This window comes from Danio rerio, chromosome 19 (assembly GCF_049306965.1).
Source record: "Danio rerio strain Tuebingen ecotype United States chromosome 19, GRCz12tu, whole genome shotgun sequence".
NCBI classification, from domain to species: domain Eukaryota; kingdom Metazoa; phylum Chordata; class Actinopteri; order Cypriniformes; family Danionidae; genus Danio; species Danio rerio.
The window spans coordinates 21,562,448-21,580,898 of NC_133194.1; the positions used below are offsets into that span (position 1 = coordinate 21,562,448).

Below are 18,451 nucleotides of genomic sequence, written 5' to 3' on the forward strand. Positions count from 1 at the left end.
ACCCCTGGCTTAGATGCATGTTACTGATGAGACGATGATGTATATTTACAGTATGATGACCGAAACACCCTTAAACATTTTGTTTGGAAATGAAAATCGGGTTCACATCAGAACTCAATGTCAGCCCGATGTCAATGTCCAACGTCCAACCTAAAACCAACCAAATATCAATGTCTAATGTTGTTACAGCTTGACGTTGTGTCGACGTTACCACTATGATATCTATCAGACGTTGAATTTTGGTTGCCATAACTGATGAATAAATGTCAGTATTTGACATCAGTAGGATGTTGGTTTAAGATGTTGGCTCGACATTGGATTTTGGTCACTTTCTAACAACCTAAAATCCACCAAATATCAACGTCATTTGGTGTCATTATTGGACATCAAAATAATATTGTCCTTAGATGCTGACTAGACATTGAATTTTTGTCATCTGTAATCCAAACCTAAAACTAACCTAATATTAACGTCTTATGACATTGTGTGCCTGCTGGGCAATAACTAAATGCACTACAGAATGTAACGTTTACACACACATTTACAAATTACATGTAAATGCATCAACTTCTAATAGCATAATACTCACTACTCATGAGTACTTTTAAAAGGGCTACTTTTTACTCCTACTTTGACTACTATTTACAACAGGTATTTTTACTCTACTCACACTGCCTTTTTAGGCAAGTAATGGTACTTTTACTTAAGTATGCTTTTTCAGTACTCTTTCCGCCACTGAGTGGCACACTGCGACTAAAAGGCATTATCAATAGAGCACAGATAATACAAGTGACTATGGCAACATCTTCTAAAATAGATCACCATTTCTTTCTCCAGCTGAACTTGATCTGCTTATGCAAAATTATAGCAAATATGACCATATGTTTAAAAAGCAACACCACTGCATCAGTGAAACAGAGACAGTTAGCGTGGGAAAATAGCTCAAGTTAATGCGTAATTTTACATTTAAAGTATTTAAATATCAAAGTATAAAAAAATAAGTAATGTTATGTGTGACATTTATACAATTTTTACACACGTTCCCACTTATACATGTTCAGTTTTAATAGATTTAAAACTGCACTTTTGTGTCTGCCTCTATTATAGATCAAGTGATAGAGGTTGATATGACATTAAGAATGTAAGCAGAACTAAACAATAGTTTTTTAGAAAGAATAATAATCCCGTTAATCTAGTAACAGTACATGTCCCTGTTGAAGGTCAGTCTATTTAAGCTAATTATTTATTTAAAAAGGACAAGGCATTCTTATATGTGACTTGTTCCTTGTGTGACTGAAATGTAGGCAATAGTTATGTTTCCATCCAAATATATTAATTAAATTTATGTGAAAATCTGGAATATAAAAGAGCATAAAAGATGTGCGAATAAAGCAGCGTTTCCACTCAACGAGTCTGAGAAAACAAAATCGTCATTTCCTGATTACTGGTGCCAAATATCAAAAGTAAAAACAGAATTTATTGCGGTAGAAGAAGCTGCGTCAATCTTTTCTTTACTTAATAAATGTACTTGCGCCTCAGAAGACAATGCTGACACAAAATGAACGCATGGGGTCGTTTGAAGCCATGAGACGTGGAGAACAGACGCTCTACATGCTCCAGAAGCTCTGGAGGTCATTAATAATATAAAAACATTAATACTAAAACATAAGGCCTTTTAGAATAACCAAAACAACATTTAAGATGTACTGTATTACAATACGCTCAGCCTGCTGTGTTTGTCCATTCACACACATTTTCATCATCATGCATATTTTTAAAAGTTATGTACATCATGACATTTCCATCAACCGTTTTTATGCGCATCTCCAAAACGAGCATTAAAATCAGTGGGTGGAAACGTAAGGCTAAGGCGAGAAAAACCGCTTCGTCTTTAAAAAAGGGGAGGAGACTGACAGAAACTCAAAGTTTAGGGAATAAAAACGGCTCCTGAACAGGTTAGGTTTACAGAGTAAGTTACCACAGTACCTGACTCTAAGTTAAAGTTACCTCTCTTTCAGAAACAGGCTTTACTTACCCTGCTTTCTCCAGTTTAACAAACCTGCCGTTTTGAAACGGAAAACGCAGTTTCTCTCATTTCAGGGTTAAAATACTCTGAGTTTTCACTTAACCTCCTTTCTGAAACGGGCCCTTTATCTCTACCACTGGCTTGCCTGTGTTGTTGCCCCTACCGTTTAGCCCTTGTCTGTCTTTTTGTGCCTTATTCTGTCAATAAACCCCTTTTTTGTATAGTTCATTGCTGCAACTGGGTCTGCTTTCTTGCAACCAACCGTGACATTTATACTTATACATGAAGTGAAAAGAAGGACAGATGAAATAAAGAAAAGAAGATGTGGTATATTTTTACCCCTGCTTTAATATATCGATTTAACACACTATGGTCCAATTAGTACTGCATGGATAGCATGGAAGATAAAACAGCCATGGCAACAACATTGGTGATTGGGTCTTTGCCTTTTACAAAGCTGCTCAGTGTATTTTTGCACAATAAAAGTATTTGATTATTGTTGCCTTTACCCTTTGAACTTAATAAAAATTAATTCATTTATTTTCCTTCAGCTTAGTCCTTTTATTCATCAGTGGTTGCCACAGCGAAATAAATCGCCAACTTATCCATCTTACACAGCAAATGCCCTTCTAGCTGCAACCCTACTCTGAAACACCCAATATACTCTCATATTCACACACACACTACGGCAAATTTAGTTTATTCAACTCATCTGTACAGCACAGCTTTGTACGATCGGTGAAACACAATCAAACATGCAAACTTCACACATGCCAACTGGCCTGGCCGGGACTCAAACCAGCAACCTTCTTGCTGTGAGGCAACAGTACTAACCGCTGAGACACCATGTCGCCCCATAAATAAACATGAAAAAGTTTGTGATCTATACCTTTTACTTTTTATGTTTAATTTGGTGAAGTTCATAATTAATGCACAGTTCTAAGGTCCGACCAAACTCTTGTGAAATCAAACAGGAGACAAGTCAGTCAGTTGAGTTCATAGTAACACCTCCTTTTACAGGGCTTCACAGTCTTTTATTGCATATGATTGAATTCATACTCAAAATAAACTTAAGTAATATTAAATACTTCCGTCAGCTGAAGAAGTTAAACCTTCCAAAGGAGCTGCTGAAACAGTTCTACACCTCCATCATTGAATCAGTCATCTGCACGTCAATAACTGTCTGGTTTAACTCAGCAGCCAAATCTGACCTTCGAAGACTTCGTCGAATACTTCGGACTGCTGAGCGAATCATTGGTACAACCCTCCCTATCTCTGAGAACTGTACTTATCCAGAGTGAGCAGAAGGGCAGCCAAAATCACTTTGGACCTCTCACACCCAGGACACTGCTTCTTTGAACTTTTACCTTATGGTCGACGTTACAAAGCACTGCGCACCAGAACAGTCCGACAAAGAAAGAGTTTCTTCCCTCAGGCAATTCATCTCATGAACACTTGATGACAGTTATTGTGGAACCAACATCTCTACTTGCTATACACTTTTTATACACACATATACTTATTTAACAACACTTTCCTTGCCAATTTGCATTTACCAGCTGCACATATAAAGTTGTATATAGTAATATACCTACTACATACACTTGCCAATTTATATACTTGCAATGACTACTTACTTCTTTTTTTAAATATATTTATTATCTGTTTTTGTTCTGTCTCTGTAATTCTGTTGCACTGTAGAAGCTCTGTCACGAAAACCAATTCCTCGTATGTGTGCATATACCTGGCAATAGAGTTCTTTCTGATTCTGAATACAAGATGATTAATCATTAATTCATTTTCCATTTTTATGCAACAGATGCCTCTCCAGCCGCAACCCAGTACTGGTAAACACCCATACACACTATGGACAATTTTTGCTTTACCCAATTCACCTATATATCTTTGGACTGTGGGGGAAACAGACAAACTCCACACAAAAACATAGTTTAACAAAAATAAAATCATGTAAATAAAAACAATACTTTTCTTTATATTTTGATTTTCAATTAATAATAAAAAACCTTCATTTCAAAACTAATGGGCGACACGGTGGCGCAGTGGGTAGCAAAATTGTCTCACAGCAAGAAGGCCACTGGTTTGAGCCTCGGCTGGGCCAGTTGGCATTTCTGTGTGGAGTTTGCATGTTCTCCCTTATGTTTGCATGGGTTGCCTTCAGGTGCTCCGGTTTCCCCCACAGTCCAAAGACATGCAGTACAGGTGAACTGAATAAGCTAAATCGGCTGTAGTGTATGTGTGTATATGTAAGAGTGAAAGGGCATTCGCTGCGTAAAACACATACTGGATGAGTTGGCGGTTCATTCTGCTGTGGCGACCTCTGATGTGTTTACTTGTGTTATTTTTGACTAATATTTAAATTGTGTGATGATTCGAAACATTAAAGTGTGACAAATAATGCAAAAACAAACTCAGAAAGGGGGCTCACTTTTTCAAACCACTGTAGATGCTCTTAAAGCAAACATACCTGAGCAATAAGCCATAAAATGTCGATTCCATGAGGTCTTTGACCCCTAAACTGTCACCATCCCACAGGAGAGATGATTTTCAGTGCATTTAAAAAGAAAATTTAATCCAGAATTATAGCTTATGCACACAAATGTGCTGGAGCAGATGCTCCTCCTGGACAGTAAAAACTTACACTCCCTTTCCACTGTTGTCATCTTATATTCTTCACAATGCTCGCTTCCCTTTATCTCTTCCACTTCTTTGCACTCCATCTCACCCCTCTCTTGGACTGTTTAAATGCCTTTGGCTGCACAGTATATAGGTCACTCTCTCTCTCTCTCTCTTGTGTTGCACAGTCAGATTGGCCTACTTTCAGCAAAGAAGGGTGATATCACTGTGTTCAAAGCCTTTGTTAACACTGTACATTTTATTGTAATCCAAAAAGTACTACTAAATGCATGCTAATGTATCAGCTCACCTCGGGTAACATTAAAACAGTCAAATGTGAAACTAAAGTCCAGCATGTGCCGTCAGTCGTGTGTTTATGTGTGAGTTTCACCTGTGCTTGCGAAGGCGTCTGTTTTCAGTCTTAAGCACATGCAGCCTCTTGGAGAAAAACACTATAACCATGAAGAGGAGAAGCAACATGATGGCGGCTCCACCCACGGCTATACACATCACTTGGAAATCTGAAATGACTGATTCACACCTGGAGCCCTTGTTCCAGATATACTCCTGAATGTTGCACCTATACAAACCAGAGAGACAGACGTTAGACAATTTTTTATTCGAACTTTATATTAAATAAATATATATAAAACAAAGAAAGAATGCGTTTTCACAAACATTTTAAGCAGCAACAATAAGAAATGTTTCTTGACCACCAAATTTGCATTTTAGAACTTTTTCTGAAAGATCAATTGACTGATGACTTTCCTGTCATCACTGGAATAAACTGAATATTTAAAAAAAAAAGAATTATATCAATATATAAATAATACTCATTTACATTTTATTATGGTCACAATATTTTTCACCTTAAACAGGACTGTATATAACATCCTTCATAAAACAATAGTATTGCTTATCGATAGTGTTGCTGAACGATATCAAGACTTTCAGAAAAAGAAAAAAAAATTTGAGACTGAAAATGGCAGCTAGAATAGTCAAATTTATTGTCTCTCATGGACACTATGTTATATTCATTTTGTAAATTAAAACTGAAGAAATAAAAGATTTAAACGAAAATGGAAGTATTTACAAAAAAAAAATCTGGTCAAGAATTTTGTGAAAAAACTGAAATAAAACAGTTTCAATAAAAACTGAAACTGGTTCAGATAACTACTTCTCAAATGGTTAATATTTTTTATAATTGCGTTTTTTATTTTCAAATCTTTGGGCTTTTAATTCAATACTTATGAACCAAAGGAAATATGAACAAAGAAAAACCCATAAACAATACAATTCAACAATATCAAATAAAAACATAAAATGTAATATATAATGTAATATTAAATACACACTAACACACACATATGATATTTGATAATTGTATATAATGTTATATGTTAAAATTTCTCATATTTCAACAATAAAAACAGCTTTAGTACTATAAGGAGTGTGCATGTTTATAAATGATCAATTAAGGTGTTATCTAATGGTGTTTAAATTTTTTTTTTTTTTCCGACATTTAAACAAACTGGCCATGACAAACACATCTTTCTCTGAAGACGGAAGTATCTTTGTTCACTGGTTCACACTGTGTGTTGTGTGGCCTGCTGACCCATTTATTGTTAGTGATTCTACTGCAAGGTTAGACTCCTGCAAAGCTGCACAGCTGGACAGATGGCCCAGTCAAGGTCATGCATGTGCTCCTCTATTTGTGCGGTCCAAGAGAGAGTAAGTAGTATTAAGCTCTGCTCATTTACAATATTTTAAATGTGCTGCCATAATTATATTGTCTGAAGTGTATATTTGAAGATAATATATTAGCCAATAATATATTAGCCAATACAGTTTGTTGTTTAAAAGCTCAATATACTAATAGTAATAGGACAAAAATCTGATGGCAATGTTGTAAAATAACCTTTTAGACACCAGATTATAAGTTACATTATCCGGTTTTACTCTGCCAGAATAATAAAGTCAAATAAAATGCATAGGTAATAGAAATGTGATATGATGGCAGTCAAAAACAAAACACAAACCATGTACAATCAACAGTCTACGGGTAACATTTGTAGTGAGTGAAAAAAATCCATAATACATTACTGCAATACTGTGTATATAGGCCATGCTTACTCATTGGGTCAAAGAGATCAATTTTAAACTGTATATGGTCCATTACTAACTATCCATCCTTTAAATCTAAGCCATTGGTTAGTCTACATGCTTTGGCTATGCATATCTACCAATGGTTAAGTAAAACGTCCACCCCATCTGGAGCTCCTCAAATCTTATTAAAATCTAATAGATGATTTTTTCAATCTATAGATAGAAAGCTGGCCTTTTCTAATAGCACTGACCCCATTACTGTTGACATCACCCTGTTATTCTTTCTCTCAACGATCGACAATTAGCCCTACGGCATGTGCCACACACTGAAGTCCAGATTCTGGTTGGAAGTTGCTATTACATACTAATAAATTAAAGTGGGTGTAGGTTTGCTTGAAAATATATAAATAAATAAACAGGCAAAAAAATTCTGAAACATTCTATCTATGTATTGTATCATATTATTGTACAAATGGAGTATATATACATACATATACAGTATATATATATATATATATATATATATATATATATATATATATATATATATATATATATATATATATATATATATATATATATATATATATATATATACTCCATTTGTACATTTGTAAATGAGCTCAAACAACACATACATATATATATACACAAATACACAAATAATTTACGTTTTTGAAAGTAATTAGGCTGAACAAACATAAAACAATTAGGTTGTCCCAAAAAATCCTCAGGAATTGTGTTGTTTGAGCTCATTTACAAGTAGTTAGAACAAGGAACATTTTTGAGAGTATATGAACACTCACTGGCCACTTTATTAGGTACACCTGTACAAACTGCTCGTTAAAACAAATTTCTAATCAAATGGCAGCAACTCAATGCATTTAGTCATGTAGACATGGTCAAAACGATATGCTGCAGTTCAAACTGAGCATCAAAATGGGTAAAGAAAAGTGATTTAAGTGACTTTGAATGTGGCATGGTGCCAAACGGGCTGGTCTGAGTATTTCAGAAACTGCAGATCTATTGAGATTTTCTGACACAACTATCTCTAGGGTTTACAGAAAATGATTCAAAAAAGGGAAAATATCCAGTTCTGTGTGCACAAATGCCTTGTTGATGCCAGAGGTCAGAGGAGAATGGCCAGACTGGCTTAAGCTGATAGAAAGGCAACAGTGACTCAAATAACCACTTGTTACAACAGCTAAAATATGCACAAGAGCATCTCTGGATGAACAACACATCCAACCTTAAGGTGTATGGGCTACAGCAACAGAACACCACACCTGGGACCACTCCTGTCAGCTAAGAAAAGAAAACTGAGGCAACAATTCTCACAGGCTGACTAAAATTGGACAATAGTAGATTGAAAAACCTTTCCTGGTCTGATGAGTTTCGTTTTCTGCTGCAACATTTGGACGGTAGGGTAAAAATTTGGAGTCAACAATATGAAAGCATGGATCCATCCTGCCTTGTATCAATGATTTAGGCTGGAGGTGGTGGTGTAATGGTGTTGAGGATATTTTCTTGGCACACTTTGGAACCATTAGTACCAATTGAGCATCATGCCAATGTCACAATGTACCTAAGTATTGTTGCTGACCATATCCATCTCTTCATGACCACAGAGTAACTATCTTCTGATGGTTAATAACAGCAAGATAACGCGCTATGTCATAAAGCGCAAATCATCTCAGTCTAGTTTCTTGAACATGACAATGAGTTTACTAACCATGTCCATCCCTTTATGACCACAGTGTACCAATTTTCTGATGGCTACTTCTAGCAGGATAATGCACCATGTCATAAAGCGCCAATCATATCAGACTAGTATCTTGAACATGACAATGAGTTCATTGTACTCAAATGGCCTCCATAGTCACCAGGTCTTAATCTAATAGAGCACCTTTGGTTGTGGTGGAACGGTAGATTAGCATCATGGATATGCAGCTGACAAGTCTGCAGCAACTTTGTGATGCTATCATGTCCAAAATATGGACCAAAATTTTTGAGGAATATTTTCAGTACCTTGTTGAATCTGAGCCATGAGAAATTAATGCAGTTCTGAAGGCAAAAGAGGGTCTAACCCAGTACTAGTAAGGTGTACCTAATAAAGTGACCGGTGAGTATTTATTATATATATATATATATATATATATATATATATATATATATATATATATATATATATATATATATATATATATATATATATATGTATTCATTCATTTTCATTTTCTTTTCGGCTCGTCCCTTTATTAATCCGGGGTCGCCACAGCGGAATGAACCGCAAACTTATCCAGCAAGTTTTTATGCAGCGGATGTCCTTCCAGCCGCAACCCATCTCTGGGAAACATCCACACACACTCACTCACACACACACTCATACACTATGGACAATTTAGCCTACCCAATTCACCTGTACCACATGTCTTTATACTGTCGGGAAAACCCTAGCACCTGAAGGAAACCCAGGCAAACGCAGGGAGAACATGCAAACTCCACACAGAAACGCCAACTAAGCCAACGCTCGAACCAGTGACCTTCTTGCTGTGAGGCGACAGCACTACCTGCACCACTGCGTCGCCATATGTCTTCTATTTATTACTTTATTACTTTATTAATAATAATATTTAAATTATGTAGGTGAGATCATTTATTTATTGTTATATTTCTGAAGATATTTTACTTATTATAATTTGATTATTATTGCTGTTGTTATTGTTGTTATTTATAAAATATTCAATGATAAAAAATCTAGACAGACAGGGTCAGGTTGTGGATGTGAGAGTGTGAATCCATGTGTTAAGTGAATGATCTTCTGCTTAAACACACAGCTTCACACTTCACATAATCTAGCCTTGAGGCTTTACTACGCTCAAATAAGATTCCTAAAATCTCAGTAGTTTGGCCCAAACCAGCAGCTTGAGGCAGGGTCTTTAGCTCTTAAACTGAAATACACACATTCAAAGATCTGGGCTCTGACCCAAATCCCTTTGGGCAAATGTTTAATAAGGATCTGAGCAGGCCTATGAGCATGGCTGCGGCGACAGTAGAGGATGATTTAGTATAGATTGATATGCGCCAAGCCACAATGGCAGGCTTTCAGAATTTCACATTGTGGTACTAAAATTACAGCAATTCATATCACAAGAATGATTTTTGTAAAAACATTGTGTCAAATTTGAGATTATATTTAAGATCCAATTATACATGCTAATATTTGGTGTTTTGTATAAAATAAAAAAACAATGTAAAAACTGTAAATACAAAATCATATAAAGAGGCTCTGATTGGTCAGCTAACACAAAGTGCTGTGATTCGTGGATCGGCTACTCATCACCAGGAAAAACTTCACAGCGCTTCAAGCATGTGCTTTTGTGCTGTGTAAATACTGTCAGCAAGAGTTGCTGTTAGCCGTATCAGTTTAAAATAAAACCTGTCAAGTGTCTTTCACATACAGTATATTAAGAATAAGCATGTGTAAGTAATATGAAACATTCACATATCTTTTGCGAGTTTGTTATTTGAGATGTGACCCATGGAAAGTGTACCCATAGAGAGACACTACACACACTGGTAAAGATTGTGAGTGTTTACAGCGGTTTGATGGATAAATATGAATTTGTAGTTTAGTTGTTAGCTGTGCCAAACAGCATTTTCCATTGTTTACATCCTTGTTTACAACCTTGCCACACAATACCATTCACGCTAGAAACTGTACATATAATTGATAAATTTTTACAAATAAAAATACTTAAAGGTTGTGGCTGAGAATCCACAGCTTCATCTATTATGGTTGGAGTGGCTCCTACTTTGAGGAGATTTTAGCCGAATCCAGCACAGAACTGGGAGATTCTGGAAGCTCTCCTTTGTCAAATGCTAGAGTTACATCTTTTTTTATATATATATAATTCTCTGGACCATAATTAAAATGAAATGGTAAGCACTTTTGTCATTGTGTCGTGTCTTTTGGAATAGCAGTGTGTAGACGCTATTTTAGCTTTCTCTGCTTTAACATTACAGCACCTCTGGCCACGCTCCTTTGTTGCGTGGGGTGTATGCACGTGGTGAATGCATGTAATCTGAAGCGTTTGTAATCTCACTAGCCTGGATGTACTTTTTTGTAGTCCCCAAGCTTCGTTCGCTGTAGGCTTTGCTAAGCTAACTCTCTAGAAGCTAATATCTCCCTTTGCCTTGAATTTGAGCATATTACATTTAGAGATGTTGTTTATGTTTACACAGCTAAATTACACATGTGCTGAAGTTTAAAATATGATATTGTAGAGGACCACCCCTTTAAAAATGTTTCAAGTTCTAAAAAATTGGTGGTGGGCAGTATTAATACATAGTTACTGTGTACTGTATGTGTTTTTTTTTTTATGTTTTGTTTTACTTCAGTCTATTCCAAAGCATTATCATATTCAATTTTTCATCAAAACTAGCCTTTTGTCATTATTTTGACCTGGAATTATATGTTGCAAACTGTGAAAAAGCTATTTCATTTTAGTTACTAAAAAGCAATTTTTAATAAAAAAAAATAAAAAATAAATAAAACATTTGTGAAGATGACTGATCTGATTGCATTTGTTCTAAGGCCAACAACTCATTGATTTCAATGATTTGATCAGAGCGAGTCTCCAGTTTACAATTCACTGATTCAGATGATTTAGTCATGCTGAGTCTCAATTGAATTTTTCACTAAATTCAAGCCTGGCACAAAAAGAGCCAATAACAGGTGTTGAAACTGAATTCAAAGGCCCACTGAATTGAATTATTAAATGCAAACAAGTCCAAGTTGGCTAGTTGGCTTTTCTGTATGGAGTTTGCATGGTCTCCCTGTGTTCGTGTAGGTTTCCTCCGGTAGCTCCAGTTTTCCCCACAGTTCAAATACATGCAGTATAGGTGAATTGGGTAAACTAAATTGGCCGTAAGTTATGAGTGTGTTTGGGAGTTGTGTGTTGTGAGAGTTTATGGGTGTTTCCCAGTACTGATTTGTGTATTTAAAAGCATTTGCTGTGTAAAACATGAAATAGTTGGCGATTCATTCCTCTGTGGCGGCCCCTGACAAATAAGGGACTAAGTCGTAGGAAAATTTATAAACGAATGTCTGAATTCGTGAATTTGTATCTAAAAAGAGGAGGTTTTACTTAACTAAACATACTCTTTACTTTGAATTAATTACATGAGTATTTGAGTATTCTGTCTACCACTGTAAGAATGCATAATAAGAAATACAAAGCACAACTCTGAGATTATACAGTTACATTATAAATATGACACAATAAATAATTTATTTTTATTTCAATTAAAAAGAATTGGAAAAGGTTTGGCCCACTATGCTGGATAATAAAAGTAAGAACATTCAAATGCAGCCTAACATAAGGCTGGGCGATTAGTTGAAAAATAAAAAAATAAAATAGAAATCAACATTTAGAACCAATAATCGATATAAGTAAATGTTTTCAATTACTTTCCCTACCACGTGTAGAGTCATGTGACCCCACTCTGTTAAAACTGATTTATACTTTTGCATCGAACACACGGGTGTGGTTCAGTGCAGCCTGTGCACCCTAAAAAAATGTAACTACACATTCCAGGTTTGCACTACACTGACGATGATTGGAAGCTGCGCCAGAAAAGCCTTGAGATGGCATATTTTCCATTACAATAAAATTATTATTTACATTAAAATATTTGATTACAGAACATTCAATAAATGCACTGTTAAATAGTATTTACAGGATATATAAAAGGTATTTTATTCAGACGAGATACTGCTTATTTTCTGCTTTTAATATGAAAAAAGTACTAATAATAATAATAAATTTTGCTTCCAAACGTAATTTATTTTCACTTTTTTACTAATTGTGACTGTTTGCAATCTGTGTTTTAATTTCAGTTGTTCAACGTTGAAGTAAATAATATAGATAGTAGATGGTGCGTGTTTCCTTCAAAATTAAGTAATGGACCCTTCATTCAGATATCTCTCACAAAACTTATCAGTGAACTATGATGGCAATAAATAAATAAATAAATAAACAAATAAATAAATAAATAAATAAATAAATAATCATTCATTAATCATAATCGAGTTGAAATGTAAAATTAATTGAGATTTTGATTTTAGGTCAAATCCTCCACCACTAGCATAACAGTAATAAAAGTATGACATTTTTGTCACTATTAAATGACTTACAAAATAACTCACTTATGAAGGCACTATGCAAGATTTTCTCAAGGCCACTGATGAAAATACTTGAGAACTGAACATTCTGTTCTATATAATTACATAATTTTTAGGCAACAGCTAATAATCAGTGATATTTATTTCTAACAGATGTAAGGAGAAAAGATTGAATAAATACAATATTGCCATGGTTTTGTCACCAAACATGTCCCTCAGCTAAAGCATTAGAAGCATCTTTATGTGCACATAACAGCAAAATAATGACAGGAGAACATAATGGTGTGGCCTGTCTGACCTTTCTTTTTATGAAAGCAATGGGATGCGTAATCACATGCACAAATATGGCAAAATGGTGTTACGCTAGGATCACTGGACTGTTTAAGGGAGCATTTAGATAAAGGGCTCAAGCTTTCCTATAAACCCTATGGCAACTGACGGCGTGCATGACCTGGTTAGCCCAGTCCCACATGTTTGCAGGAGCTTGGCCCAGTTTCAAGATCACTGAGGGACGGCCGTTAACTACTGTTCCCAAGAGATGCCTTCAACTGAGACTCAATCCGTCTTCAATCCCAACATTTGATTTTGCAACATTTCAGAGACCAGCTGTAAGCTTCTCTTAAAATAAATGTCAAACAAAAATAATCCCACATGGACAGATGCATGAACATGACCAAAGGATTGAGCTTCATCTTCAAATTCATTATGAGCATTTGATAAGATGCCACTGATGCTGGCAGAAACACTGAATGGGTCTTTTACTCATGTAGATAATGTGGGTTATCTTGCTTTCTCCAATAAGCTCTTAGATGTTTCTCTGTTGGAACTGAACTACAGAAAACTGCACTACAGAGTAAATACATTATAAATAAATGAAAAAATAGGCCTGCGTGATATTGGTAAAATCTGATATTGTGATATTTATTTTTTCTGCAACACATTAGCGATGTTTTCCCAAAGCTGGGTTGCAGTCAGAAAGGCATCCACTGCGTAAAACATATGCCAGAAAAGTGCCAAAGAAAAATAAATGAATGAATGAATGAAGGGCGAGGCAGTGGCGCAGTAGGTAGTGCTATCGCCTCACAGCAAGAAGGTCGCTGGGTCGCTGGTTTGAACCTTGGCTCAGTTGGCGTTTCTGTGTGGAGTTTGCATGTTCTCCCTGCCTTCGCGTGAGTTTCCTCCAGGTGCTCCGGTTTCCCCCAAAGACATGTGGTACAGGTGAATTGGGTGAGCTAAATTGTCCATAGTGTGTGTATGTGAATGTGTGTGTGGATCACCCACAGAGATGGGTTGCGGCTGGAAGGGCATCCTTGCCCTTCCAAAAACTTGCTGGATAAGTTGACAGTTCATTCTGCTGTGGCGACCACGGATTAATAAAGGGACTAAGCCGACAAGAAAATGAATGAATATTAGCGATGTGATTGAAATTTCACCAGATGGTTTAAATAGCTTTATTTAGAAAGAACTTGTCAAAAATTTTTGATTGAGATGATTGCGTCTGTGATTTGTGCATAAAATGTGATAAATAAATGTAAAAAAAAATTATTTAAAAAAGCATAGATAAATGGGTGTTTGATGGGGTGTCACGGATGAAAGTGAGGATTGGGTGGGTTGTCGCGGACGAAAGTGAAGAGCTGGGCCGACCCTAGGCAGCTGCATAAGTTTCATTTATGGTCTAAAATGCTGATTCAAAACAAAGGATTTGTACTGTAGCTTTAAAGCTTCATGAGGCAACATGAAAGCATCCCTCACTGATTTAGTTAGGTTGTTCAACCAAAGATTATTTGCTTGAATAAATGAAATTTAGTTTATTGAGTGGAAAACTTTTTCCTCAATTTAAATCCATCATTGACCCAATGAGATATCTGTAGCTATCATACATGTGCTGTATGTGTGCATCTTACCGGCAAAAAGCACCAATACCATCAACCACGTAACACCGACCCCCATTGAAGCAGTATCCGGTAAAGATGTCGCACGGTGACACACAGGTGCCGTTTCTACGCACAAATCCAAGAAGACAACCAGAGTTGCCAAGCACATTCGCTGCTCCGGGTAAACTTTCTCCAGATCCACTATAATCAACAACCCCTGTGTTGGAGGGAACCGCACTGGCAATGAAAGGAACATTTTCATCTTCCATGTCAGGTGGTGTTGGTTGGCTCTCCTCTAGATACACTTCAGTTGGTGAATAGTCAGGTGACAGATAATCATAGAAATCAGTCCAGGATGTTGGATCTCCTCCCTGGAGCTCCTGAGCCAAACCAGGAGGATCATGGACGATCTCCAGTTGAGGAGAAGGACTGTGAAAATTGACTGTGATGATTTCTTCTGGTTTGGAATGACTGGACTCAGAAGGAGGACTTGTGACTGGATCTAACAAAGTCCCATCCGCTTGTAGTCTATTGCTCTTCCAATGTGGTGCGCTGTCTTGCATTCCCTCCTCATTAAAATCTAGCTGGAACAGTGCTCGTTTTTGGGATTCAGCTAGAGTGGGCAGCCGGGCAGCTATGCCACCTATTGTAAGACCAACAAGGTGCTCCCTTTCAGAAGTATCAACAGTGATTTCTGTGACGGCACTGGTTGAGGTTTCTCCACCGCTGCCAGACTCGTCTCCAGCTCGTGGTTTCCGAGAGTGAACATGTGCCCGGGCGATAGGTGTGTTCTCACCAGTAAATGCAGGCTTTACCTCTACGCCATTCAAATCTGAGGAGTTAGTGCCGGTAGAATTGGAGATAAATGAACTGCCTAAAAAACAAATAATAGTAAGGTTAGACTGCATTTAAATGGAAAATTATTTGCAACAATATTGTAGGTTGGTCACATTATGCTCAAAGGTAGTATCCTCACTGTTTTCAAGTAAAACAAATTGACAAAAGGTACCCAGGTGACCTACGATTTTCATTGATATTCTGAAGTATAAAATTGATAGTTTTTTTGTTGTATGACCACATGGAGAATTTGAGATTGACAGTGAAGAAACATAAATAGCAAATGCAGAATGTCTATCTGTAGATTACAATCATACACACATTCATACATAGAAGATGAAAATGCAACTTCAGATGCACACTAAGTCACACATTTACAGTATATGTGTTTTTTGCTGCTTGAATGATTCATAGTTCTCCATCTCTACTCTAGTTTTCACATGCTGTTCTAAAAAAGAAAAAATATTAAGCAAGTGCAAATAAAATTGAACGACTCTCTCTCTCTCTCTCTCTCTCTCTCTCTCTCTCTCTCTCTCTCTCTCTCTATATATATATATATATATATATATATATATATATATATATATATATATATATATATATATGCAGTTAGGTCCATAAATATATATCTGGACATCGACACATTTCTAACCTTTTTGGCTCAATACACCAACACAATGGACTTGAAATGAAACAAATAAGTGCTTTAACTGCGGACTGTCAGCTTTAATGTGATGGTATTAACATCCAAATCAGGTGAACGCTGTAGGAATTACAACAGTTGGCATACACTATGTGCCTCCCACTTGTTAAGGGTCTAAAAGTAATTGGACAGAATAATTATCATAAGTCAAACTTTCACTTTTTATTACTTGGTTGCAAATCCTTTGCAGTCAACTACAGCATGAAGTCTAGAACGCAGAGAGCTCACCAGACGCTGAGTTTCATTCCTGGTGGTGCTCTGCTAGGCCTCTACTGCAACTGTCTTCAGTTGCTGCTTGTTTTTGGGGCATTTTGCCTTCAGTTTTGTCTTTAGCAAGTGAAATTCAAGCTCAATCATATTCAGGTTAGGTTATTGACTTGGCCATTCCACTTCTTTCCCTTAAAAAACTCTTTGGTTGCTTTTGCATTCTTATTCTAATTTCATTCTCCATCTGCACTGTGAAGCACCATCCAATAAATTCTGAAGTATTTGGCTTAATATGAGCAGAAATTATTGTCTGAAACACTTTAGAATTCATCCTGCTGCTTTTGGCAGCAGTCACATCATCAATAAATACAAGAGAACTAGTTAATTGATAGTCATAAATGTTCATGCCATGTCACTACTACCACCATGCTTCACTGCTTAGGATCATAAGCAGTTCCTTTCCTTCTCGATACTCTTCTCTTCCCATCAATCTGGTACAAGTAGATCTTGATGTTATCTATCCATAGGATGTTGTTCCAGAACTGTAATCTGACTTTCCTGTTTTTGAGGCTCACCAATGGTTTACATCTTGTTGTGAACCTTCTGTAGTCACTCTGATGTAGTCTCCTCTTGATTGTTGACTCTGACACACATACACCTTCCTCCTGAAGAGTGTTCTTAATCTGGCCAACTGTTGTGAAGAGTGAAGAGTGTGTCTTCCACCACAGTTGTTTTCCATGATTATCCGGGTCTTTTGGTGTTGCTAAGCTCACTGGTGCCCTTTCTTTTTATGAACGTTCCAAACTGTTGTTTTGGCAACGGTTAATGTTTTTGCTATCTCTGTGATGGGTTAGTTTTTTTTCAGCCTAATGATGGCTTGCTTGACATAGTGACAACTCTGGATTTTATCTTGTGAGTTGACAGTGACAGATTCCAAACGCAAATAGCACACTTAAAATGAACTCTTGACTTTTTATCTGCTCTTTGCAATTGAAATAGTGAGGAAATAACACACACCTGGCCATGGAACAACTTGGAAGTCAATTGTCTAATTACTTTTGGACCCTCAACAAGTGGGAGGCAAATGGGCAAACTGTTGTCATTCCTACAATGTTCACCTTATTTGGATGTAAATAGCCAAATAAATAGTTCAAATAAAAGTATATATATTTAAATAAACACAATAATTTTGAACCTTCTATTTCTCAAATAAAACAAAAAAAAAAACAAATAAAATTACACAACAAAAAATAAAACAAAAATATACACTTACACTAAAAATATTAAGTAGCACAAAATGTTTTTTTTTCTTAATCACCTAACCACCATATTGAAGACTCAATTCTTGGTTTCTAAAAATCTATCTCTGATAGATCTCAAAATGTATCTCTGTTGACAAATAAATGACACAATGAGACCTTTAAAAATAAAGAACAGTCATTTAAATTGGTGATTTTCATTACTTAACCACATGAGGATATGTTGTGATCAAACAAATGCACTGTTGGTAAACTAAAAATAAATTTTTGTGTTTACTGCTGCATGAAAACAGTATCTGAATATGTACTGTAGGATTTGACTTCAACTGAAAAACGTCACACCTTTACCATCACAATCACTTACGACCACAAAACCATCAACTAGAGACATTCAGAGAGAGAACAAAAGATAAAATATATAGTCTATCTCACACAAACAGACAAATCTGCTTAATTATACACTGCTGTGCGCGAGGCCCCAGATTTCTTTGCAAAGCTGCTTGTGGTAGCTGGATTAGGAGCTCTGATTTACTAATGTAGCCCCCTGAACCTGGGCCAGGATTGGTATTTAGATTAGGATTAAGGCTGTAGGTTGAGACTTGCATTGGTCAGTCTGGA

At 36.2% G+C, this 18,451-nt stretch overlaps 1 protein-coding gene across 8 annotated transcripts in view; it reads right to left on the bottom strand.

The window, feature by feature from the left end:
* The window catches only part of cspg5b (chondroitin sulfate proteoglycan 5b), a 63,347-nt gene that overhangs the window by 28,275 nt on the left and 16,621 nt on the right, over positions 1–18,451 (bottom strand). For all 8 annotated transcript variants that reach the window (XM_005159516.5, XM_005159515.5, XM_009294162.4 and 5 more), the window contains exons 2-3: positions 14,858–15,701; positions 5,052–5,240 (exon numbers count right to left, since the gene is read on the bottom strand). In XM_005159516.5, the coding sequence (XP_005159573.2) occupies positions 5,052–5,240; positions 14,858–15,701 (1,033 nt within the window). The remainder of the gene's footprint in view (positions 1–5,051; positions 5,241–14,857; positions 15,702–18,451) is intronic.